General features: G+C 40.1%; 1 protein-coding gene across 1 annotated transcript; it reads right to left on the bottom strand.

The window, feature by feature from the left end:
• Positions 1-271: 271 nt before the first annotated feature.
• Positions 272-26,782, bottom strand: poc1a (POC1 centriolar protein A). Its single transcript, XM_061070516.1, has 9 exons — positions 26,611-26,782; positions 26,220-26,399; positions 25,903-26,010; positions 25,310-25,425; positions 23,253-23,386; positions 19,798-19,866; positions 19,517-19,666; positions 7,906-8,178; positions 272-391 (listed from the first exon to the last, which is right to left on the bottom strand). The coding sequence occupies exons 1-9, from the start codon at positions 26,769-26,771 to the stop codon at positions 272-274; spliced, it is 1,311 nt and encodes a 436-aa protein (XP_060926499.1). The 5' UTR covers positions 26,772-26,782.
• Positions 26,783-27,379: the final 597 nt, after the last annotated feature.

The raw sequence follows: 27,379 nt of genomic DNA on the forward strand, positions 1-27,379 counted from the left end.
TGTTGTAGAGGAACAACTTCTCTAATATTCACCTCCTTCACTCCTGATATCTCTGAGCAAAATAACCACACACAGTAAATCAGCACTCGGGCTCAAGGTGCGTTTAAGGTCCGGTCAGTTCAACTGTTCACGCCTGTCTGTGAACTTTCATCTCACATTTGACTTTGATCTAACAACAATGATGTTAGTTTCTGTTTCGGGGGAGGATGTGAGGATGTGACCCCACTTCCCCTCCCACCGCAGCTCAACCTCGCCGTGATGCCGCCATCTTTTAGACCTCCTCCTCCCCCTGTCGTCTCTGGAGCTGCAGACCGATCTCCATCTGATTCTCCAAACACTCCTTGAGCTTGTCCTCAGTCAGCGTCAGCCGCCGCTCCAAGATTGAAACCGTCTGGATGAGAAAAGGGGGGGGGGGGGATTGAGGAGAGGAACAAGACGAAAAGAGAGAGAGGGAGAAGGGGGAAGGAAGGAGATGGATGAGAGAGACAGAGCATGTTAGAGAGGGCTGCACAGCATCAGCCTGACAGTAATGACTGCATAATGGCCGTGTTTGTGTGTGTGAAAGAGGCAGTTAGTGTGTGTTCGGGACAGATGTTGTGCGTGCAACACAATCCAGCTGATTATCGTAGCGAGATCTGCTGGCTGAGCCGAAAACAGCAGAGTCTCTGTGTCTGGCACGCACCCTCTCTTGTTCTCCTTGTTCTCTCTCTCACACACAGTTGCATAAACACACTTACGCTCACAAAGAGCACAAGAAAGTCACTTTCCGACACAGGACCGGCGTGTGTGGGTAGTGAGATCACACAGCGACATACTTTCCCTCTCAGCATCCTCCGACAGTGCAGCGTTTGTTATGTCACTTGGGCTCGTTCATTTGAGCAAGCGTGTCATCTCTGCCTGCTCATCAGACGAGCCTCCAGGTGTAATTTTCCCTGACGTCGCTGTCTGAATGAACCGATCACCGAGGACCGAGCCGTCTGTTGAGAGGACGACTAAATGAGCCTTTTATCACCGGATCCAAGCAGGAGGATTGAGTACGTTAATTGTATCGGCAGCATAATGGTCTTTAGAAGGATATTTTATTTACAAATCCTCAACAGCAATAAATGCCATGTGAGCGGACGGACTGGAGCGGTTCTTCATCATGAAACAGAAGCATAGAGTCCTGCTTTGATGCAAAATGATTCTGTGATTAATCTGTTAATGAATAGCAACACTTTATAGAGTTAGATGTTGGCTTGTAGTTATAATTATGAGGCTAAAATAATACACAAGGAGATGGGTCTAAAGCAGTGACAGTAAATACACAAGGACAACATGACAGCTCCCAAAAGTGGAGCCCAAACATCTTGATCTGCCCCTGGTGGCAGACGGCTGCAACACGGCTGAATAAACACGCCTGAAGCTTTGACAGTCCAAAAATAAATCGGTCATGTTTGTGTAGCACTTGTTTATTTCATGTGTCTGTGAGGTGATGACTGGTCCGTTGCTAACTAGTTAACATTACTTGTGTAACGCTGCTTTCAGATGTGCACTGAACTCCAGAGACTATCCACACTTTCTCCAGAGGAGGGAAAAATGTGAACCTGAGAGCCTCTGGATTATCTGAGGACTTTCTCACCCAGTCCACCTAGTATATCGCAGAAAGTCGGGAGAATCCGATATGAGGACACAGCAGGAGTTGGCCACTGGATTGGTTGATATTGCTTCTAACACGCGACAGACGCAAAAATGAAAAATTGGAATTAATACGCAACTTCCTGCCTCTGCCTGCTGCACCCGGCTGCTCCACCTCTCACCCTAATAATGTGTAGACTTTGTTGATGTTGTGAACGTGTCTGTGATAAAGGCGAACTGTGGGTCATGTCTGAAAACGGCTTTGGGCCCAAATTTCTCCAACGCAAAAGGGAACTGATGAAGGAATCTGGAGGTAACATTTCTACTCTACATGCATCTCTTGGCAGTTTCCAATAGTTTTATTAACCAGAGAGAATATCTCCACACCAGAGCATCCTCAGGGAATAGGCAGTAATTTAAATGAGTCTTCTTCTGCAGACACTTAAGTGGCAACAGCTCCCTCTGCATCTCTGACATAATTGCTTAATATTGAGCTAATATTGCGTCGTGACAAACACAGCTCCAGCTCGTGAGCAGTTTGGGATAGTTTGTCTTCGCAGAATATATTTTGTTTACAACTGGAACAACCAAAGGGTAAAGAAATATCAACCCATGACAGATGATGCTCTCTGGATTGACCTGTAGTATTTATGTCCCAACTCACTTATAAATGAAGGTTTAAAACGTTTCAGCTTTCCATTGAATTTCCTGATGCCACTTAAAGATGTTACACTGTTTTAAAATGTTTTAAAACTACTGTAATTCAACAGTTTGTCTCTGTTTGTTTTGTTTCCTCTCTTTTATAAATTACATATGTTAACGTAAAGCACTTTGAATTGCTGCTGTGTCTCAAATGTTCTGTCCTGTGCGGACTCACAAGTTTACCTCAGAAGTCATCGTCTCTCACAAGCTTTCAGGTCAACAATGGAAAAGAAACCATTCATAGGTTAATTCATCTCAGCTACATGATGGGTAACTCAACACCATTACATGATATGCACGTCTTATAATATGATATGAATAGGATCCTGTTTCCTTTCTATTCCAGGAACGTCTCTATTTATGATCAATTAAAGGTCACTTGATACAACCAGGCCAGCGCTTATAATAATATCATCTGTTGAAAAAGTTCAAGTCACTGCTCTATTTCTTAAGGCCTCTCGAAATTCTATAGTTTTGATCATTTGAAAAGACAGAGAAAGGGACAAAGTAAAATACAAGAGTGGAGCAATAAAACAAATTGTACAAGCAGTGGATATTCAGGTTAAAGGACTCAGTTGGGTATTTTAAGTATTTTGTCAATTCTACAATTTCATTCTAACATTTACAATACAGATGTAATTTAGGTTTTGGACCAAATTCATCCATTCCAAATCCACTTTACCTATCCATCAACGTTTCACCATGTAAGATCCATTTGAATGGAGATCAAAAGTTATTATGTCACATGTAAGCAATGCTCTTTTCTATTCCATCTTCTATTTCTCTCATCAATCCATCTTGTAATCTGTGTCTCTGTCTGTCTCCCCCTGTTCACTCCTCTCTGTCTCGTTGTTATCACAGACATGTCTGAACAAGCCGTGACCCCTCCACTCGCTCGTAGACTCTTCACATCCATCATGATGTGATGCTCAACCAGCACACAGACATACCGGCCTTGTGGGAAATCGTATTTGTGATAGTCCACGAAAAACTGAAATATCAAATAAACCACACAAGTTTGAAATAAAATACCCTTTTTTCCTTTAGCTACAGTCAGTTGGATTTTGAAAGAGATTTTTACATCTAGAAAGAAATTCTGCATTCAGTTCAGCCCTCAACAGATTATTCCGCAAATCTAGTAATCAGAAATGTCTGTAAATCATTCAAACACGCTGCACTTCTACCAACATTGTAATCAAGAAGGAAGTGATGCCAATCTTTGAATCAGATAATCCCATAGTCCAACATACACATCGCACAACAATGAATTCAACAAAGTGTGAGCGAGGGGTGTTTTCTTTAGAGCCACCGAGCCAGATAACATCTCCTGCTATTTCGTGCATCATGGGAAAGAAAGGTCTTATATTTCCTCTTTCTCTCCTTCTGTCAGCCTGTCTCCATTTTCTAGATCAATACTACCCTGTTTGTCTTACCAACCCGATATGGCTCCCCAGTCCTCTGCTCAGCCAGCTATTGGGGTTGGTGTGTGTCTGATTCTGCACGTGTCCCCAGGCAACGGCAACATTATACGGGCCTATACTTTTCATCTGGAGTAGAAACCAAACCTGTATGCTCCTTAAAATAGAGTGAGCTGTTTTTCTTTTCTCCCCAGAACACATTATACTCTCCATCGCCCCGAGCGTTACTGGCCTGTGTTACAAAGTCTCATAGCTTTGGTATGACCCTCGCTACAATAGCGGAATACGTCAGAGGAGGACAAAGTGGCGCTGAGGATGGGTGGCGTCAGTTCTTTCAAATCTCACATCTAAAAGTGACTTGAGTTATCCAGTTTCTTTAAATCCTTAACACCTTTTAAACTTTGCAATCCTTCAAAGAACGTTTGGTCGGCGAGCAGTTTCGGGTTTTTTAGAAAAACGTAGAAGCTACACATCAATGTTTCTTTACTCTCTGCCACGTTCCTTGCACTTCCACATCCAGCTGTTCTATTAGGAAGATGAATTCAGTGGAATAGTCTGTATCTATCATATCTATTGTCACATAAACACGGTTGAAGCAGAAAAGGTGGAGTTGCTGCTGCATAATTTGGCAGTTAGACGGCAAGGCTGTTTTCGAAGAGTGAATTCAAATGCAGCACTTTCTCTCTACTACGGTTTCTCTCGTGAGCTATGTGACAGAGAAATGTCACAAACTCTACTTAAGCGAACTCGTGGCCCATGGTATATGGAGGAAGAAAGGGTGATACTGCACTAGAATTAGTAAATTAAACTGAGCAGAGCCAGGGGGTACGTGTCCGGACTGCAGGCTCATATGTAAGAGCAATGAATAATAACATGGAAAAAAAACGGTTATGGGCGGATGAGGGTTGGGGAGTTAGAGACACGAAAAGAAGCTCACACAGCAAACTGTGGCTTTGGAAGACTCCGTTTGAACACTGAATAATTCATCGCCTTACCTCTCAGTCTCCTCGACTATTAGGGTTACAAAGAGCCATAAAACTGAAAAATAATGCTGCGGAAAAGACGCATAAAAGGAGCAGGAATATAGTGCAGAAATAAATAACGTTCCTTAGTCAGCCTAATCTCCAGAGGATGGGCACAGCGGTAATTTAAGCCTCCATATTAGCCAGAAATTAGAGCACGATTTTAGCTGGAGTCTCCTCACACTTTGTGGTGCTTTAAAAACCTGCACGAGTGTATTATAAAGTCTGACAGATGCTTCTACAGGGTTGTATTTAAAGTAAGTGTTTTATGAAGTCTGTATTTTAGGGGATATAATACATCATGGGGTACACTTTGCCTGGAAAGCTTAATAAAGCACAAAACAGTTTAAGGTTCCAGACAATTTAGGATTTGGATTTCAGAGACAACTTTGTGCTTCATCAAGCACTGTTTCTTAGGTACTGTGCTATATTACATAACTATTTAAATTTCCAGTTGTCTGAATAAGTTGTTACATGCTGATTCCCATAGTATAATACAAATCAAATGTGACTAACGGGGTCTAAACCACATTGTGTACAATAGAAACCATTTTAATAACTATTCTTCAACCTGTATGAAACAGATCAGATGCTGACCAGCCAGTGCTAAGGTGTCAGATCCTGTGCCTGCTTTGTTATTTGCGGCATTTTTACAGATATTGATTTTTACAGGATTTCTACAGGATATATTTTCATGTCCTTCCCTTTAGACAGGTAGGGAATTAAAGGCCCTGTGGAGTTTTCTAGTGTCCAGCACCAAAACTCTTTCGAGACATAAAACCTTCTGAAAAAAACGTCTCATCTCCACCTGTAGATCAGCGGAGTAATGTGCAGTCGTTGCCAAAAGTGTAACTTGTGTCACACACAGCACAAGTCAAACAGTTGTGAATTCATTCATAATCAAGAGATCAGAGATTAAACAACTCCCCAAGGTAACCTTTAAGATAGAGACTTTCATTTCATTTCTCAGTATTTCTATAGTATTTTTCTCTGCTTATTAGTTTTTCTCCCTTTTCATTTGATATGTCTATGGGTCCTATTTTTCCAGCAGTGCAACAACCAGCGCAAGAAGCACTCTAATTGTTTTCTTGTATAATCTCCCGACCTTGAAACACACTTTGCTCGTCATTGAGGTTTTTTCATGCCAATGTCAAAGTCCACAGTGAACAGGAGGGAGGAAAAGGCAGAAACAGATGCAAGGTGTTTTTAAATGAGGCAAGGCAAACTAAGTTGTGGGTACTTTCGAGGAAAATGTATCTTAGACTTCCCACTGAGAATAGATGTTTCCAGCACAGTTTTACCTTGTGGATAGTCGGGTGGTTTAACCAACAAAAGAAAAGACTTGGAGCAAATTTGCAAAAAACGGATGACAGCCACAAAAGATATGACGCACGGGTATGACACAACTAAATGGGAAGTACAGTGCTTTTTCAATGACACTACTGCAAATTAACCATTGCTATCAGAAGTTTGCATTCACATAGTTATCTACCTGTTTTCTCAGGCTATTGACCTAACCTTAAAAATATACCATACATGAATCTACCATCGCAGAATGAAACCTGTTAATCAAAGACTTGACGGTTCGAACCAGATGCAGATTGTCCATCTGGGACCAGGGTTGGGGTACGTGGGGCTTGAAAGGCAGAGGCTGGCACCCCCACCCTGGGAGAGCTTAGTAAGATGCCTGGCTGCCCAGGGCCAGTACTGACTGCTCCCACATGCTGGACCACAGCTTGATCAAGACTGTTTCTCTGTGTGTATCTCTGCAACGCCATATTTCCTATCACTGTATATTATAGATGATGTATATTTATTATTTGCTGTGCCTGGGCAGAGTTATTTTACAGTAAGTGTATGTCTCACAAAGTCCTTTAGTGCTGTGGTATTCATACCAAGCAAGAACACAAAACAGTAAATGTGTATTGTTGTAACTTTAAAGTGAGGTATCAATTTTTAATGGACAAACAGCACACATAATTCAAAGAAACACGCAGATCCTCAGTTCAATAAAGAACAAAGATTTGTGCAAGAAGCTGTTGGTATTAGGCGAGAACCGGATCATGGATGCTGCCCTGAGATTAGACGTCTAAGAACTGTTCCTGGCAAAACATCACACATCTTGTGATTCATTTTTCGGTCATTCTTTTAACAAGCTTAAACTTAATACTCGGGACAGAACATGCAGCAATTACATGATAATGTTGCCCTCCCCCCAGCTGGTATACAACTTTGAATTGACGTCAAAAATGTGGGTTTATGTGATTAAACCAGGAATGGCCAGTGACTACAACAAGTATAAAATAATCGGGCGATTCTTCCATGGCTTTTAATCATCTGCAGAAAGTGTTCAGTTTCATTTACTGCTTCTCAACACAAGCAAGGAAACCAGAAAAATGTGTGTGTGTGTGTGGGGGCGTTCGTGAGAGAGTGTGTTTGTGTACATCTATCATGACATCCATGATGGATAAAGACAATAACAGTTTTTTCGGTCCCAAGTGTGTCAATATCCGATTTAGTGTTATTCGATTATATCATGATTAAGAATATAAAGTAAGATTAAAAAAAGATTAGAACGTGTCAATTCGATGTAATGTCTCAACTTGAATCATGACATTAATATAGTTAGCAAATCTGCATGTTATTACAGGAAACATACAATAAAATGATTTGGGATTCGTCAAGACACGAAAAAGGAGAAGTTCTAAAAACAAATAATTGTACAATGATGTGGCGATAACCAAATTAACCAAAGGACATTAGGTTAACACACGTCCAGTAGATTGATGTCACGTGATAAAAGATTGAAGTGTCGGTGCAATTTAGCGTTACAATTAATACTTAGATGGACATTTTATATTCATGTTTACTACCATCTGTAGAAAGTTTTTCCTGATAAAATAAAGGAATTTATTATAAATGTGAAGTGTAGAGTACACTAAAGAGAGACACACACATGCCCATGACTTGTTGTCTCCGTCTAATGTAGTTCAAACAGCAGAGAACAGGTGGTTCTGTTTTTAGTATGTTTGTGTCTCTGTGTATCTCTGGCCCACAGGCTAAAAAATGAAGGAAGCTTGTGTTCTTAACAGTGTGGGTGGGAGGCAGAGGAAAAGTAAGGTGTATGCTGTTATAATTCCACTCACCTGAGTGAGAATATCAAGTTGACCTATGATGTGTTCCAGAGTGCTGGCTAGACCAGGGTGGACCCCTCCATCTGAGGCCTGGGACTGCTCTTGAACATGTGACGAATTCTGCGGTACACCCGGGGTCTGTGTCTGATGGGTGGAGGACGAGGTGGGATCTCTGTGGGTGTGGGATTGAGCCGCTTTGTTGTGGATGCTGCTGCGACTGTTGCTCTGGGGATGGGCGGCCGTTTGGAAATCCTGTCTGTTAAAATCTTCTGACGGGTCACAGGTCTGAAAACAGAGAGGATGAAAGGTCTAGAGCTGTTCAAATTCAGATAGGGTCGGAAGTGTTTCACTTAGAACATGGTATCCATAAAAGAACATCTCAATTGTAAAGCAGTGTGTCATTAACATAGTTATTATCAAAAGTTTGACCACCCCTGGGAAAATTAGCCTAGTTTGTGTTTTTCTTCAAATGTATGTTTGCTTTATTTTTCATGAACAAGTAAAACAATAAACAAACAGCACAATCAACGAAAACAGTTATTCTGGCATGTGTCAGTGTTTGGGAACTCTGCTGACTGACTATCTGCCAAAGGACTGGCTTTAATGTTCAATAAGCATAATACTGGAGAGGAAATGTCCAATAGTTTGTATGGAAAATGACTATGACAATAAAATCAAAATAACTTTCACCAAATTATAATTGCAGTTGCCTTTCTGTCAGAAATGGCCAAATATTAACCATAAACATAAGACACAGATGTTTTACACTTGAGAAGCTGGACCTGGTGCTGAATTGATTTCAAACCCTAATTTTCTATTTACCTTCCATCAACAGATCGATTGACTTTTCAGCCATATACTAACTATTCACTTTTCTTATAGAACCTTAAATGTGCCCAGCAAATGGAAACCAATCTACTTGCTTGGATGATCTGTTTTTCAGTGAAGGAGCTTGTTACTCTGATTTGAGAAAGTATATGGAATCTAAAGGAGGCATCATTTTGAATCAGTCTCACACAAACACACACGCATGACACACACACAAGTTGCCACTCAGTCTGCGTGTGTTGTGATTAATTCAATGAGACATAAACACATGAGCGTCAGTGACCACATTTCTCCATCGCCATGTCTATGTGAGCCGTGAGCACACTTCTATACTTTTCTTAATTTTTCTGTTTGTTTTTGAAGCCCTCTGTCTAGTTGTTAAAAAAGTGTGTGTGTGTGTATAAGTGTGTCTCTGATTGAATGCAACATCCAATAACCATCAGCAGGCGCCACAGACAATAAGTAATAAATACACAATAAAAGGGGAAGCGGTTCCCAGCAGCCACACACATTGTGCTGTGACATGTTTCTTGGAAAATCATCGTACTTTTTTGTGATTTCTGGCAAAACAAGAAAATAAAGAGAACATAATTTTCATGGAAATACATTTCACTAAACGTGGCAATCAGTGACTGAAACAATAATAAAATACATGAGCAAAGAAGTGTAAAACCGTAGCCTTTGGATATTGCATGAAAGTGACAAAGAATCAGATAGTATAAAGGTTGGTTGTAGAAAGGCAAACTCTGCCAGAATGTGTAATATGGGGAAAGGAGATGACAGGGCCAGAATCAATAGTATACTGGGGCAGAAAATGGCAGAACCTGAACTCATTGCCCTCAAATATGTTGCAGCCAAGTTGCAATCGGTTCTGCGCTCAATATTGTCTCAGTGCACGGTGCATGCCTAGACTGAGCAAACAGAGGTGTTAGCTCTAACTTTTCTAAGAGGAAAGAAATTGTCCAAACACTCAGCAAGAGTATTTTTTTCTCAAAATCAAAGTGTATCCATGACATTGTGCACATCAGTTTTTGTGCAGCTGTCACTAAAGCCTCAGCTGTGTCACCAGACTCTAAAATCTGGGTATTTCATGGGAATTTTCTTTTCAAGAATCTGTGTTAGTGCATCTTTGTACACAATCATAATTACAGCACTATAACTAATAGCACTTCACTCCTCATGGCCTATATTTTAATAATTTATTAAATATTTTAGATTTGTACATTTTTTTGTGATAGAATATATTTAGATTTAATGAGGAAATATCTCAGACAATAAAATAAGTGGATTCAACAGGTGGAGTATATTAGAGAAGTGCGGATGGTGTAATGCAACACCTTAATGTCCAAAACAACATGAGAAAACAATACAATAATACACATTAACTAGAACTGTGTAATCACAAAACACTGTCATTGGCAATTCCACAAGATTCAAAATATATAAATGAAAGACTATATTCAAATTCTGACCTATGTAATCAGCCATTGTGGTGCAAAAGCTCTAGAATGGGCACTCTATATAACAATGCATGGCACTACCAAAGTTGAGGATTTGTTTGGGGAAGTTATTTTTTGTCTGAATAAAGGATGTCATAAAAACTGAAATGGCCCTCGATAGAAAAAGGATTATCCACCCGATTCACACTGTTAGATTAAACATTTTCCATAAGTCAACAAGATTTTTTCAATGTATGCTTAACAATCACAATTAAATTTTATCATCATGACTAACTGTCTTCCAGATAAGTCATAAAAGTAATCATCCTAGCAGTCATCAGCAATTATGCAGTAAAATACACTGACTATACCATTGAGCATCTAATTTGGCTTATTACATAGCGTCTTTGACAATGTGACAATGATTAAACAATATATAGCCCTGCAAACTCAACACGTCCTGTCCCGTAGTAGTGTTACGTGGGGCCAGGGAAAACCCTGATATGCTTAAGTGTCCACACATGCTCAAGCAAACACAGCACACACTGTAACCGCCCTCCTAATGAATCACCTGGAGTGGAAAAACCAACAGTGGAAAATTTCCTGAGGCCCAAATTAAACTCTTGGACTGACACAGCCGGCCGTCAATACATCCTGCAAGCTGCATGAACAACCATTCGTCTAGCTACACACTTTCACACGGAGAAGGAGCCTGCTTGAGATGTTCGGAGAATTAAGCAGGAAAGTGAAGAGAAGAGAAGAGAAGTGAAGTGAAATATGAAATTTCCCTAATGTGCTTCAGCAGCTAATGTATTTATCAAGGTTGGTTCTGAGTACGAGGGAAGGTTGGTTGTATCTGAACCAGACTGAAGAGAAAATCACCTCAAACAATTCTTATGAAATAAAGACAATCAAGAATATTAAGGTAATACAGGACTGACACTGATTCGTTATATTAATATATTATATCACTCATACTACAGCAGCAGCAGGGTGATGTGCTAATAGTTGAAGGGCCAAGTTCAACCTCATGTAACGGCAAACATCTGCCAAGCTAATTTTTTTCCTGAATTCATCCTGAAACCCCAGAGGGGCCGCAAAACACAGGTGTAAATAATCAAATGATGTCTGAACTCCATGTAGCTGTTTCAGTTTTTAGGTTTCCTGTGCCTTTTCTATGATAACAAGATAAACTGTCTGCTGTGGGTAATGCATGCATGTGTCTGTTGACTTATATGGTTTTATGGAAGGAAAAAAAACTTTTATATAACATGTTCAATGTTTACAGAATCAAATGGCCTGTGTCTTTATCAGTATTATACAAAGAGCAGGATAATCTCGTCTCTTTCTTTACAATCTATCAGTTTCCATCAGTTAGATCTGTTTTAACATCAGTTTGGTCTGCCACCTTAAAATAAACATCAAGTCTAACTATTGTTAATCCCGACCAATCTCTACATCAAAATTTCAACATTCACTCACTCAAAGTCACAAACATCTAGGTGCCAAGTTGAATCAGCAGCTATCTATCTCTGACTGTGTTGTATCTATCTCCCAGTTGTACCAGTCCTTATACGACTCAGTAAACTTATCGGTACAGGTCATAGTTATCTCTCTTCTGCACTTCAGTTAGTGCACTGCTTTAGCTTGTCAGACTGATTTAGCACTTAGTACTGGTAGAGTCTTTGGTATAACAAGGATGAACAGGTGTCTGGTAATGGCTTTCAGATTAGTCTTTTTTTTATTCTCTTTCTTCTGCTTCCCATCCTGATTTTTTTTCCATGGCTCTGTGTTCTTATTTGGCCCGGCTCCCTCACGTGCTCACCCTGTTTTTCCGCTTTCACTACCTTTCAATCTTCACCCGTTGCTCTCTCGCTCCACTAGACCATTAGTGCCTCTTTAACTCCATTTCTATCTCGTCTTCCACAATCCCTTGTCACACCCCCTGCCTTTCCCTCTCTTGCTCTTTCTTTCCCCTGCTGTCACGGATTCAGCTCCCACTGTTAGAACAATACCACCTGCCTTTCCATACCAGTATCATAAAGATGCAAACATGCAACAACAAACACTATATAAGAAACTGCAGTTTACAGTCAAATGCAATCCACGATTGGTGTAATTGCTTCCACTGCGATTCAGTCTTTAATTAAGGAAAGTGTTTGTTATGTAAAGCCTCGTGGTGGAGGCATATGAGCTCCTGTAAATAAATAAAATACATGTAAAGGAGTTAGAAGTTCACACAGCTACTGCAGTCTCTGAACCCCCTCCCCTCGCTCCAATCCACATCCTAAAGCTGAGCGGTGCAGTGCAGTGGTGTGTCTGCATGTGTGTGTGTGTGTGTGTGTGTGTGTGTGTGTGTGTGTGTGTGTGTGTGTGTTCAGAGCTGCGAAGGGATGCCTGCTGCGAGTGTGCAGCTCGTCTGTCTGCACACGTGAGTGGGAGAAAGACCCAGATGTGAAGCTAGAGACAGGAAGGGAGGAGGGGATGGGGGCTGGAGGGCGGGGGGGATAGAGGGATTAGAGCGGATGTGATCAGAGAGAGCTGATCTGCCTGTCAGCAACGGTGGGCACTCATGCACATGTACACAAACACACACATATATGCCTATGTGTCTATATTCACTCGATGAAAAAGTGGTAGATAAAGATTTGCTTGGTTCTGCTGAGCAGGGAGAGCCTGACTGAACCACACATTTTCAGTCTCTGGGTACAAAGACCCCATTTTGAAGCTGGCTTATTGTGTTCAACAGCATTTTGTGGTATAGTGCCCATCATCAGCAGCTCATTAGCGAGCTTCCAGGCATGTTAAGGGATCAGGACATCAATTTAGATACTAATAAATTCCCTGTAGATACGGTTCCGACAGGGCAGCAGACATGGGTGGCCTTTGCTTCTGTATGAACAGACACAGCATCACTGTCAATTTCTTCCTGTTGAAATGAATTCTAGCCTAAGGCGTTAATGTGTAATAGTGGATGTTCGGCATAGCGAGAGGGATTGGTGTTAACACCTAGGTCACATTACACAACCTAGAAAACAGAGAAAAGTCCAGCATCGGTACCACAAGTCTCGGGTATTATTCGTTTTATGATTTCTGTTTGTATCATAGACTGAAATCTCACTGTACTTCCTGAAAGAAAAATACAAGCATATATATATGTATATGCAACATACTCCATGATTCTTAGCTGTGGTGGGAGCTGTAGTTATTGAATCCTGTTCTTGATAAATGGGAAAATATTATGAATAGAGAAGAGATCATACCGTGCTCAATTTGTTGCCAGGTGTTATAATTGTATGTACTTGGTCATTTCTCTATCAGTTTCGTAGACATGTGAAATCTCAACAGTCTCAACCCGAGTACTGCTTCAATTCAAAGCCTACAAGTAGTAGAGTCCAATATGACCGCAACTGTTCTTGCCCCACTCAAATTATCAACGATACTTTGGGAGGTAACTTGTGAGAACTTGAGGTAACCATGTATCCCAGAATGCCTTTAAGCCAGGGCAAACAGTAGAAAGAAAGGGTTAGGGTTAGGTTTGGGGGGCATTTATTGCCAAACTGTTAATTTGTAATAACAGGATTACAGAAGGCAGAATAGGGTTACAGATTTCTGATATACATTTTGAGAGTAAACTGACTAACATTTAGTTTTGTGTGTCTCTTTAATTAGGCCACATCAGGCTGGTATTTGGTTTAATGTGTGGCAGCCGTGTCCCAAAACTCTTTACATGGTTCCATTTCGCCAAAGAACATCCTGTTAACTATATTCTACCTCTTTGAAAATAAGTCTTTTACAACAGCACATTAGAGCCACTTTTCCTATACCAGACTACCTCTCCTCTTTTTCCCCTCCACATAAATGCATAAAACCCTTGGAAACTGTTTCTAGGACAGAAGGAAATGAACACGTTTATACGAGCTGGTAGCATTTCTTTCTCTGCTTTTTCTCAGGCAACACGTGTGTGTGTGAGACGTGTGTGTGTGACTTTATGAGAGATGAAAGGGGCTGTATTAATAATACATTATGGATGGATAAATTATACATGAAAAGACCAATCTAGGAAGCTGCCACTTCCACGTGCAGGTGCCAACATTATTTATCTGTAACAAGTTGCACGTTCAGATTTATAGAAGAGGATGAAACAAATGTCAATAACAACTTAGGTTGACGAGGTTGATGTGTATCTCAGTGTGTGTGCCTACAATCAGTCATTTTAGTAGATACAGTATTATTGAAACATTATGCCAGTAGTTCTCGTAGCAGTTCATGCTTCTTTTGGGTCTTGGTCAGGAAGCTGGAGCTATTATTATTGTATAAATCATTTAACCATATGTTTTATGATGTTGTTGTTTCAGTTAAAGCTGAAGGATGTGTTTGGATATTGCCTGCCACTGAGTAAGAAAGATTTCTTGGTGACAGGAACATTAGTCACAGTAATGTTACACATTAAATCACACGACATACGGAAAAGGTCTACCGAAAGGAATGCTCTATGCAGAAATTTGATTAACTTCAAATGGGTATGGAATTGAAAACAAACACTTTGTTTACACGTGGCTTTTGCAGTGATTAATTTTCCACATTATGCATTCATAGCCCTGTGTGTCTGTTTACCTCAAACCGCTCATTTGTCTTATCCACATGGAAGAAAAACGACATCGTTATCATCACAGGCATGAGACTAAACTTCTTGTCTAACTGCAAGTTTTCCTGTCTATCAAGAGTTCGTTTTGGTGCAATACACATTCCAATGTATAAAATATCATAATCAATGTTTAACTTGACAGAGACCAGAAAATCCACAAAAAACTGATTAATTTCAAAGTTAAGTGTAGTTTCAACATTGCAAAAAATATTCATCTTAGAAAGAAAACACTTCTGCCAGTAGAACGAGATGATGTGTTTTAGAAATTAGTGGCGATTAGTGGCACCAGCCATCATGAAAGATATGATCAACATCCAAAAAACACACATGGGCACATTAACTGACAGAAGGTAACTGAATCAGGAGAAATATTGTTTAATATCTGAATATAAGCACTGAATGAACCCCCACAAATCATGAACACGTATCACCCACAACACTAACTACAGGGCTAGTTGACCAGAGAGGAAATATGGTGGAATCCAAAGCGTCTATAGCCTGAAGGTATACCATTAGTGATACAAGGAGCAACATTGTTTTTTGCTAATTTAAATAGAAAAATATCATGGCAATATTTCTCTATTATATCTCTGAGATTGTTTATAATTTCTTCTGACTGTGGTGTAACTGTAATGGAAAAGTGGAACAAGTCAATTATACTGATGAAAATCGGTAATTTCAACGGAACAAATGTGACAGCTGCTATAAAGAGAAAAATATTTTTATACAAAGTTGGCAAAATAAAATGTCTGATGTTTTTTTTAATGTTTTATAACTATCATGGTGTAGCTCAAAGACGAGAATCAGGAAGAGGACGAGCAGCCAACAGAACCAGAGGAAGAAGCAGAGAAGCACATCTGGTTCACTCTTTGCAAACAAGCAGGAACGCCCCCTGTTGCCGGTTTACAGGAATGGGGTTTTGTGGCTTGGTTCAAACAACTTTGTTTCCCCAGTTGAAGAAGCATAATTCTCCTTTAATGTTACATTTTCCTTTTAACCTGTCTGAGTATGTTCTCATTTATAAACAGTAGTGGAGATATAAGGACTCTAGAGGACTATATTTCAACGGTGTAGCCTTGAATATGGCAGCAATTTAACAGCAATTTTACCTTTGGTAGTAACGTGGACTTTCTCGCAGGCTTTAAAGAATATTGATCCCTGAATCTGCGTTGCCAAAAACGTTCAATGTGATTATTTGGTACTTAGGGTAAAACCCGAGAACATGTAATACAGTAAAAAATATGGAGCATGTGTCTGGTCAGTGCATATCTTTTAGAGAGCGGACGACGGCAGATGTAAAGTGCTGTTTTTTTTCCCATTAGTACTGACGGTTCAGACTGCTGTTAGGGTTCAGTGGTGTTTTTACAAGAACAGCAGTTCTCAGAATAAGAGAATATGTCTCAAACATTGCATTCATCATCTCTCTTCACATGGTTCAGTTGCCCATTTGATAATCACCCTTTGAGGCAAGGCTGTAATAAACGTTGTCAAGTGCAGGAGCTAATAAAATCCATTTACAAATCTTTCACACAGCAGCACGAAAAAAGACAAAACCCACAGGGTCCACAGATGGCTTTAAGAAATTAAGTAAATTTAAAGGAGATGCTAGAAATAATCACATGGCTGCTTCAACACATGCTTAAAAAAAACTGATGACTGTCGAAAAATTCTGATTTGTCTTTGAAACATTGGTTCAACTAAGGTTAAAACAAATGATTGAGTATTATCAAATTATGTTTTCTGTGAGAAAAAGGTTGTAATTCCTCACTTACGCGTTGATGTAACATTTTATTGCTGTTATGCAACTCCAGCAACCACAACAATCCATGAGTCTGACCAAGAGGAATTTTCCCTTTATAGTTGCTTTTCATCCACATCAATCAAATTAGGTTTTTGTTTATATATTGATTCGTTCTCTGCACCACGTACTATGCTCTTTAGGATTTGCTGATAAGTCAGAAGTTTTCGAGGCGTAAACTAACCTGATGGAGTTTGAGAGAAATTAAGATTCAATGCCAGTTTAATGTCACACCATCGTAAATTACTTGATTATGAGTCATTATGGGGCTTGTCTGGATCGCCGATAAAGTGATCAGGAAAGGCAGCGGGTGGACGCATACGTCTAACAGTGCGATCGATAACAGAAAGGAGAGACAGGAGGAGTGTGTGCATGTGTGTGTGTGTGTGTGTGTGTGTGTGTGTGTGTGTGTGTGTGTGTGTGTGTTTGTGTGTGTGTGTGTGTGTGTGCATGAGGACCTTAGCTCTGCCCTTGCTGATGTAAGTAGAACTCTAGATGTCAAAGAGGTTGAAATTGAAACTTTTCCTTGAGGTTCCCCACTTAGCCTCTGAAACTCTGTTTGTAAATATGTAAAGGTGACCTATGACAACATATGTGTGTGTGTGTGTGTGTGTGTGTACATGCTTTTGTATTATTGTTGGAGAAAATATACTTAATCATGGCAAATCAAACACTCAATTAAATGTTATCACTTTATATTGCTTTCGCTGTGCGTGTTGCTACGGCAAGTAAACAGTTCTCAGCAACTGTGGATCGAATTAGCATGTTAGCGTACAGCGAGCGTGTTGACAAGACGGTGGTCCCCAACACCTACAGCTACCCATCGTGGCTGTAACAATGACCTCAATCTGGCATTACATTCAGCTTGAATAAGGCTGAAATAAACCCAAAGAAATGGGCTGAATTACAATGAATTGAATCACAAATATATATATAAAAAAAAACTTCTTTAACCCATGATTTTTGAAACTGTATGATCGTTCAAATCTTTGAGAAGTTGTATTTTCTTTAATGGAGCCACAGGAAGTTGTTGGACAGTAAATTAACTACTCTTTCTCCCTGGACACATTTACACAGCAGTGAGTGAAAGTACAGACCCTTCAAAAAAACAAAAAACAGAATGATGTTTGATGAAATTACTGCCATGAAAATGGAGGCGATGCTGCCACGTAAATGGGCTTTGTAGTCCGGAAGGCTTGATTTCCATCAGAACATATTTTTCAAGCTTAACTGACTTTGTCATTTATTAACCCACATAATATTATCTTAACCTCTTAGATGTCAAATGTAATAAACACATTAGGATTAAGGAAAGTGCAGTGTCACATGTACTACAGTGACATTAGGAATAAGGACACTGTATTATTAAGTTGCAAATGCCAAAAAAGAGACGATCAGATGAGATTGTAAAGGACAATAAATCAATCAATTTATAAATAAATAAATAAATGAATATAAGGAGTAACTGAGCATCAGTAACGAGTACTTAAAGTCTGTGGTCACAGGGATGAAATAAAACTTCCCCCGTATCAAAGCGTAGATATCGGAATAAATTATGTATGTTTTTCGCTCTGCATGTGAGATAAGAATGTAGCTTTGGGCTACAGTGCAAATAAAGGAAATGCAAAAAGGAAATAAGCCAGCCACACAGGCAGCATGAAGTACTGAGGGGCATCTGTGCACATGTCTCTTTATGTTTGTTTTTCAGCCAAGTTGGCAGACAGGCATGAAAATGTGTGTACATGATGATTCAATTAGTCTTTTTGGTGCTAAAGTGAGCACTTTCATTCTTCCAGTGATCTGTGGGTGTACATGTGTTTGAACATACAAACTAAACCAAACAACTAAGTGACCCTCACAAAACATTTTGAAGTCTTCAGTGAGAGATTTTGTTCGAGCCGCCTTCAAAGTAACGTAAAGTAAAGTTAACATTTTTACTGCACTATTAGTTACTCTAAGACATAGTTTATATAAATCATCAGTGTGTTGTTGGTTGTTATTGTAGTAACATACTCAAGTGTCTGATCTAAACTGGTCTTAGAACAGCTGCATTTATGGAACTCCGTGGCCTAGAAATCAGATAGTTCAACATTGAAAACTTTGGAAACAACTAAATCAACTAGAATATGAGACAATATGTTTTTAAAGGAAACTGCCTGGTCTCTCAGAACTCGTTCAAAAGACATGTCTGACCGCATCAGAAATCCAGTTTTTTTGAAAACAGCCTCCTAGAGAGGGTAGAGATGCGACATCCCTTGAAAGCAGGAATAAAAGGCACAAACTTTCAGATTGTTGCATTTAGTTGTTCACATGTGGCACAAATAGCTGTGGAGCAAATGAAAAAAGTTCAATCATTTTCTCCTATTTTACATTCACACAGATAACCAGTCACTCAGTGAAGCGGATGTGACTGTGGTTGAAAGTCACAGAAATGGTTCCACACAGAACCCTGTTCCTGATGATGGAAAGGTGTGGAGGAGACGGTTTCAAAGCTATCTGAGTAAAAAGTCTGCATAAGAGGAGCACAACAACCTACAGTGTGTACTGTATCTTCACTGTCCGGGTTAAAAACATATTACCATTCCCTGACATAATATGAACAATTCTGCTCTACAAACGTCAAAATTGGACAAAACATATTTTACATCGGTAATTCATCTAAACTGAATTAAACATATAAACTGTATGTTTGGCCAGACAAACTCGAAATAGAGTGAATTAAATTAATGAACTGAGGACATTAGTAATGGGGAAAGGAATGGATGTGTGTTATTTGACTGGTGTGTGTTGGCATCGAGGCTAAAAAATTTTTTATTCATGTAAAAGATCAGGAGGGATAATATGCTGGATCCAAATCAAAGTAGACCTGCGGTCAGTTCATGGTGTTTGTCTCCAGCTGTCTAAACTCACCTGGCTGCGGAGCACATGTTGATGCATGCTGAAGTCGGGCTGAGCCGTGGAGCTGGCTGTTGGTGCCTGAATGCTGGAGGTAATTTTATGTTGTAGGCTGACGGTGTCATCACAGTCGATGCTGTCGAAATTGCTCTTCCACACCATTACCTGTTGGGCGAAATAGCGTTATGAGGCAGGCACAGGACCTATGGCTACCAAGACACAAGCAGTCAAAGAACTCTGGGAATATGAAGTTCGATATTTTAAGATCAGTTGGAAAAAAAGTATCAGTCATTAACCTGTTCGTCAGAGCCTCCAGAGGCAAAGTACTCCCCTGTCCTGGAGAAGGCCACACTGGTCACGGGGCCCTGAAGTGAGAGCAAGACAAACAAAGAGATGGAGAATGGAGGTGAAAAATAGAATTATGCTTCAGTTCCGCATTATCTTTCTTACCCTGAAACTAAATGTTCAAAATGAAGACAAAAAGCAATCTCACTGACGCAATGTCTGGAGTTTCAGAACAATGCCAAACAGATCGTAAGGAACAAAAGCACAAGCATGAACCTCATTTGTACCACGCCAGTACAAAGTCTCAGGCTGAGGTTTAAAAAAAATTCTGAAAATAACTGATGAGTCAATCGACAGACTCATTAATCAGAAACTCATTAGAAAACTGCTGCTGTGTTGGATATTGGCTGCTTGCCTTTGTCTGTGAAAATGATCTGAATATCGTTGGGGTTTTGAACTGTTGGTGAGAAAAAAACACGGACCTTAAAAACTTCACCTTGACCTTTAGGAAATGGCGATGAACATTCGTTATATTACTGGTTTTTAACATTTCATAGACCTTATGATTAACTGCAGTGCTAAAAATGAAAACAGCTTTGAGAGTGGTGCCGTTAACGTGTTGAATTCGGTCTATACATTGATTTTCAAGCTCTACACAGTGACCTTGATTAATATCAATAATTAAATGTTTTTCCTCTGCCAAGTAATTTACAAGAGCTGCTGCATAATAATTTGACTAAATACATAATACAATTTTTTTTTTTTTTTAAAAGGTAGGTTTTCTGAGTCGGTGGCTCATGAAATCTAGGAAACACTTTAAAGTATGTGAGGGAAGTGAACTTGCTCTAAACAGAAGTGTGTCTGTGTGCGTCTGTGCTAGACTGTAGCAGAGCAATCAATAACAGAAGACAGAGACTCAGGTGGGGTAAGGTCACACTTGGTCAGAGCCAAAAAGGATCACCTGGGGATGGCAGGAGTTTGGCATGCTGCTCGCGTGTGCTTGAATGTGCGCGCTTGAACCTGCAGCGTAGACAGGATTGGGCTTTAAGAACTTAGAAATCGCACACGCTTGAGGTTTATTCTTTTTCTCCTGTTCACAGTGCAGAACAGGGTCAACTGTTACAGCCCGGGCTCTCTGACTGCGTTCAAAGAGAAGATGAAGAAGAGAGCAAACAAAAGGAAGGGAAAGAAAATGGACAGGGACTCTGCTGGGAAGGAAAAAGCAGCCGTGTCCTGTGGCTGGCACTCAGACAGGCTGGTTTGGGTGAGGAATGGTTTCCCAGAAGCACCTGAGAGAAGCAGACAGTGTCACTATGGCAACGCGGCGGTCTGACAGACAGCATGTTCTGTCTCTGCTCTGACTAATGCCTGCTGCCAGGCTGGCGCTCGCCATGGCCAGACACACAGACACACACAGTCTGACAGGGCAGTGAACCGAACTGGCACGTTTCATGTACTGAGAAATAGGTTTTACAGAAACAAGACAGGCCCCACCTGCTGTTCTCCATAAAAATTTGAATAATACAAGCGATAACATGTTATTTTATTCATGTGAAATAAAATATAGTTCTAACAAAAGTTATATATACGAAATAAGATTTATCACTACTCCACATGAAATACTATTTCGTCGTCCATGTTGCAAAGGGGCTGCAAACATGGAGACATGTAATGCTTACATTTTAGAGAAGTGCAGAAACAAATGCTTATTAAAGTCTCTATTAAGAGATATGAAAAGAGAAGAAGTGTCTCATCTGTACCTTGAATGTTACAATACTATAAACTCTATACCAGTAATTTGTATGCATATTGGCTGACAACAGTAAATCACCAACATTATCAACATCTGTGTGTGCGCACACCAGTCAAACACACTTTATAGCCGACTCCTGGTATAAAATCATGTCTCTCTTCTTTATCCTCCTCCATCTCCTTTGTAATGTGTGTGATGGATATAAGAGGAAAAGTCTAAAGATGGGGCAAATTTCAATGGAGTGCATGTACCTTTCCTAATAAAAGAAATATCTGCAAAGATTAAAATTTTGAAGATCTATTGTCTTGCTAGAACTGTAAATGGTCTGTATTTATATAGAGCTTCTCTAGTCTTGATGCAGTACAGTTTTATGCCATTCACCCATTAACACAGTGCATCTATGGGCAGAAGTTTTTGACCCCCCACCCTATTACCACATTTATGTATTGAAAACTATTTCCATTTTAATTCAGAGCTAGAGTTAACTTGTGTTTTTTAAGTTTCATGAAAAGACCTGGATCGTACTGTAAAGATAGTAGTGAGACAGAGGGGCAGAGAGACAAATAAATCCAGATTAACAGGATTGTGTTCAGCCAGGTAAGGTCCTCCTGAGGCGCAGTAAACAACACATTTATCAGATCCAACAGTAAAACACTCCCCCAGAGCCCTTGTGTGTCTCATTGGAAATTTCATGCACATAGACCAACACACAAACACAGTAGAACACACGTTCAAGCCGACACATAAATCCACATAAACCCACATCGAACAGATGGGGGTCTCTTCCATCTCTAGCTATGCGACTAGAGAGACAATTAACACCCTGTGAGCTCCCAGCTCCAACAGATTGGCGGAGTCACCATTTGGCCAAAAACAGAAACGGAGACACGATGCAGGAGATGACAAATTTGGAGGTGTGGAAAAAGAAAGGGGAAAAATAGCTTTTTTTTGTTATCTGACAATGAGTCTTGGCAAACGGAGAGAAACACAGGTGACACAGACAAAAAGAAAAGAAAAGGACTGAACAAGAGTGACAGGCGGCGTGTACAGAGGGATTGATAAACAGACGGACCAAATGTGGTCCTGGCAAGCTACCGGTTTCCAAACTAGCCAGCGAGCCAGTTCATCAGCTGTTCAAACAAAATGACACAGTCAGTGAGCCATCCAGACAATTAGTCCAAGAGGGCCAAACATTCACATCAGATGTGGGAGAAAGAGAGGATGTACTGTGGGTGCAAATAGACGACGATAAAGAGGAAAATCAAGGTGGCAACAATGAAACATCCCCAGGAAACATGAGGACCGAAAGAGGTGTGTTAAAAGGCTGGGACGGAAACCGAGAGGAGGATGAGGAGAAGGAGGAGGAGGAGAAGATCCAGGAGAACAGAGGCACAAACAGTGCTGCTTCCTCCCAACAACCCTGAGATGAGTCACCATGAGTGGGCCGCCCGCTCGCCTGGCAAGTACTAAAATACACCACATACAAAAAGGCATCATATGCACACAGTCACACACAAACTTCAGAGATTCAAACATGCACAAGGGAGATGTCAAACACACTCATAACACACAGAACTGTCCACACGCACAAATACAGAAATACACACTTCAGACATGACCTATCACGATCACGACTGGGTAACCACCAGTTAAACCTGTAGGATAACTTAACAGTGTTCACATATGTGTTTCTGTGTTTGTGTATGTATCTACCTGGTGTCCGTGCAGTGTGTAGAGGAGCTTGCCCTCTACAAGGTCCAGTATCTTCATGGTGGAATCACTGGATGCAGTGATGAGGAAATTACCACTCGAGTGGAACGACAAGCTGTTCACCACACCACTGTGGACTGGAAACACACACAGAAAAAGGTGACTTAGACAATAATTGGTTATTTAAATCATGTATTATTATCAAAGGGCTCAATCAACTAATTATTGCAGTGCCAATCGTTACAGATGACTTTTACTGGGATAATAATGTTTTGAGTGTGATATCAAATAATCAATAAAGAGGATCTGATGAGTATTCTGTTTTATTTTGCTCCCATTGTAATGAACTCTGTTATGTGGATTTTGAAAATTGCAGTATCAATAAGGTTATTATTGTCATTGTTATTATCATATAATAAATATTCTTTAAAATATTATGAAAATATAGAGCTATACTTAAATCGATTCTTGCAGTAATTTGCTTCTGTTTCACGCTCTTTATAGGAAATCTGAGGACGAGGTCAGCTATATCCAGCCCTTCAGGCACTGAGCGGTAAAGTACTGTTGAAAGTGATCCAGACTTGAGGTTATTCTAACATGTGGTGAACGACCTCTGGAAGGAGAAACAAAATAAATGTGGACAGCAGCAGACATTCAACAAGCGACACGGTCCCTCTGCTGGCCGCAACATGCTACGACAAACATAAACCATTCTGGTTCCTTTCATTGCAAGAATAGGATGAAAAGTCTATGAAATGGCTTATTCTGTGCCTTCACTTAATCTTACACTTAAATTAGACATAACCAGTTTTATAATTTGTGCTTTTTACATTGTTGTCCCATAATAACATTTACTTTTTTTCTTTGCATGTTATGCTTCTATTATTTCTGTAAAACACACTGAAATGACCTGTGCATGATATCTCACTACAAATAAATATTTCCCTTGAAAAGTAGTTCAATGAACACAAAACCAGCTGAAAAGAGACGACAAAGACTGTTCGTACATGACTCCTTAAAGAGGCAGTATTTTAAGGCTTTTGCTAATAAGGAGGCTTTAACCTTACATTACACAAATTAATTTGCCATTATCGCAATTACGTATAATTCCCGTGAGTATCCAACAGTAACCACACCACATTTGATCCACAGTTTAACACTTGAGGCTGGTTAAATAGATAATTAAGTACAGCATGTGAAGTGCAGCTTGGTGCAGGGGAGGGCAGAGGAAAAGCTCTTAACTTTATGCTCCATCTCCTCAGACAGATGTGATTACGCATTATTAGATCTCGCTGCTTAAATCCATTTAAAAGAGCTGATTAGAGCAATCAGGCCGGGCAGCAGTTTAGAAAGCCATCAACATTTGCCTCATTGAATATGCAAGACGAATTAATTGATTGATTGATCGATTACCACTTTTAGTCGTGAGCTTTAATCTTTATTTTATCTCGCTGTTTTTTCAGTTATTTGTAGTAAGGAAATTGGATGGTGAGAGTGGATGACCACATAAGCTTTTCCAGTGGGATTGGGAAAAGGAGAAACCATCAAAGAGACATCTTCATTCTTTACCGTGGCAGTGATCCAGCATACAATAGCCATCTGAAAAAGTCACTTGTGTTGTTTCATGAATATATTAAGTATAAGGCAACAGGGTTGAATAATTTGAGAGCCTTAGAAAAAACAAATAGCAAGTCTTCACTGAGATGTGGTTTCCTATTTAATCTCTCACCTAATCCATCTAAAAAGTTCACAAATCTCTTGGTCTGTCTGTAGCTCGTATATCTCGAGAACGGTTTATCTTATCGACTTCACACTTGACATGTGTGTTGTTAAAGGCTAAACAACGTGCAGTGTGGAATTTGGTGCAATTCGGACCCGCACAGCTGATTCTCCAGTGCAGGTCCTGGTATTGAATCAAGCTTCACCAGACTGTGAGTACACAGGTGAGCAGATTTGTGAGAGGTGTAGAACGCACACTAGTTAAAACAAATAATAACTTCAAATCAAAATAAATAAAGCTACAAATATGCTTTGATTGTGTGCAAATTGCATTGCTTCACCTTGGTAGTGTTGTAGCATCTTATGGGATCTGATGTCCCAAACCTTAACAGAGTTGTCAGTACTGGCAGCAGCAATGCAGGTTCCACTGGGATGGAAGTCCACATGGTTTGCATAACTTGAGAGGAAGAAAAAACACAAGATATAATGTAGTAAGGCATTTAGTCCAACTGTTACAGATCTATCACTAGTCATTCCAGTAGGTTATTGAACTAACATAATCCATTTTTTTCTGAAATGTTGATGGAAGACCGAAGGAGAGGATATTTTGACCTGGAATATGTTTAACACTTGAAACAGGAATAGTGTTTTAACAAGAGGATGTATGATCAGGAGTCACCTCTTTTCCTTGTTGTTGCTGAAACATGTGATTTAATCGAAGTCTACTTAAAATACTATGTCCTGGCTGCAGCTAGAGGAACTAAAAACAACAACTACTATGAAATCATCTGAAGTGATAGTGTCCCATAACCTATACTACTACAGTACATAATATATTCCTATACATTATTCATGTAGAGTCTTCTTGGTCTCTGTTGTTAGTGCATCTCTTTCTCCCACACAGACACACATCAGCCTGGTCTTAACTGCTCACCCGGCATGTTCATAGAAAGAATGAATACACTCTCTGCTGTTCTTGTCCCACAACTTAATAGTCTTGTCATCGCTGGATGACACAATCAAACGATCATCTGGAGAAAACCTGCAAGAAATACATTTTTAAAATCAAAAACTCACATTCAGCGAAGTGCCCAGCTACATCTTTATTAATTACACGTAGGTCCATTAATTTAAGGTGTAAAACAATTCAGAATCGTAAAATATAGAATCTTAGTATATGTAAAGTCTAAATATCTGGAGCAGCAGTTGATGGCTAATTGTGGAAACAGTATGTATGCGCATGTATCGTACTTGGCACAGCGGACCCAGTTGATGTGCTGGTTGAGAGAAAACAGGAACTTTTGCCTGTGGACCGTCCACACTTTAATAGTCTTGTCGTCAGAGGCTGTGACCAAAGTCTGTCCATCGCCAGAGAAGTTAACGCTGCGCACAGTAGCCGTGTGAGCCCTGTAAGCTGATGACTCAGCTTTCCTGTGCACACACACAAACACCAAAACAACATTAAAATTGAAGACAACAATAAAAAGCAGTGAGTGTTCTGCAACGTGAGCCTTCCTCTGTGCTGGTAGAAGCAGCAGGGGAATTTTATTTGGCAAGATCATCTCATTTTGTTGCTTTTATGAGTTAGAAGAAATGTCATTTGTGGTATTTTTCTTACAGAAGGTTCCATATAAAAACTTACCTGCTGGGCACCCAAAGACGTACAGTTTTATCTCTGGAGGCGGAGGCCACCAGCTGGCCAGAGGGAGAAAACTGAACAGAAGTCACACCATCTTTGTGTCCATCAAAGCGATACGCTCGCATCTGAGGCTTCATGTTCCAGATCATCACACAAGAGTCCATGGAGCCTGTGGCTGGTGGAGCAGGAGGCACAGGTAAGGGAGCAGGGACACGGCGTGTGACCAATAAAGCATTGAACAAAATAAAACAAGAAGACAACAGCGAAGCAGACACAAACACAAAGAAAGAGGTAACAGTTACCGATCTGCTTCATGTTGCAGCTGAAGTCCACACTTGTCACATTGTCCTTGTGACCCTTGAAATGTCTCTCAAGTGTTGGATCGGTCTATGTGGAAAAAGAGACAAAGAGACTGCAGTAGTGACATATAGAAGACAGACAAAGAACGGAAGCTTTGTTCCAACGAAGTACTGACTTAAAGAGAGAAGTGGCAGGAGCGCTACTGGTGTCCCGCAAACCATCGGTGCTCATAGAAGGGAATACGGGGGAAACTTGTGTCCAAACATAATTGTAGAAGAATCCAGGTCCAGGCACTCAAAGTTGTTTGAAAAATGTGAAATGCCTTTATTTAAATGGAATTGAAGCATGAAAATACACCAACGCGTATCAGCTCAGAGTTCACCCGGATGAAGGCATAAGCCGATAGGCGTAGGTGTATTTTAATGCTTCAAAAGGCCTTTTACATTTTGAGTGCCTAGACCTGGATTCTTAG

Source organism: Limanda limanda, chromosome 4 (genome assembly GCF_963576545.1).
Source record: "Limanda limanda chromosome 4, fLimLim1.1, whole genome shotgun sequence".
Taxonomy (NCBI): Eukaryota; Metazoa; Chordata; class Actinopteri; order Pleuronectiformes; family Pleuronectidae; genus Limanda; species Limanda limanda.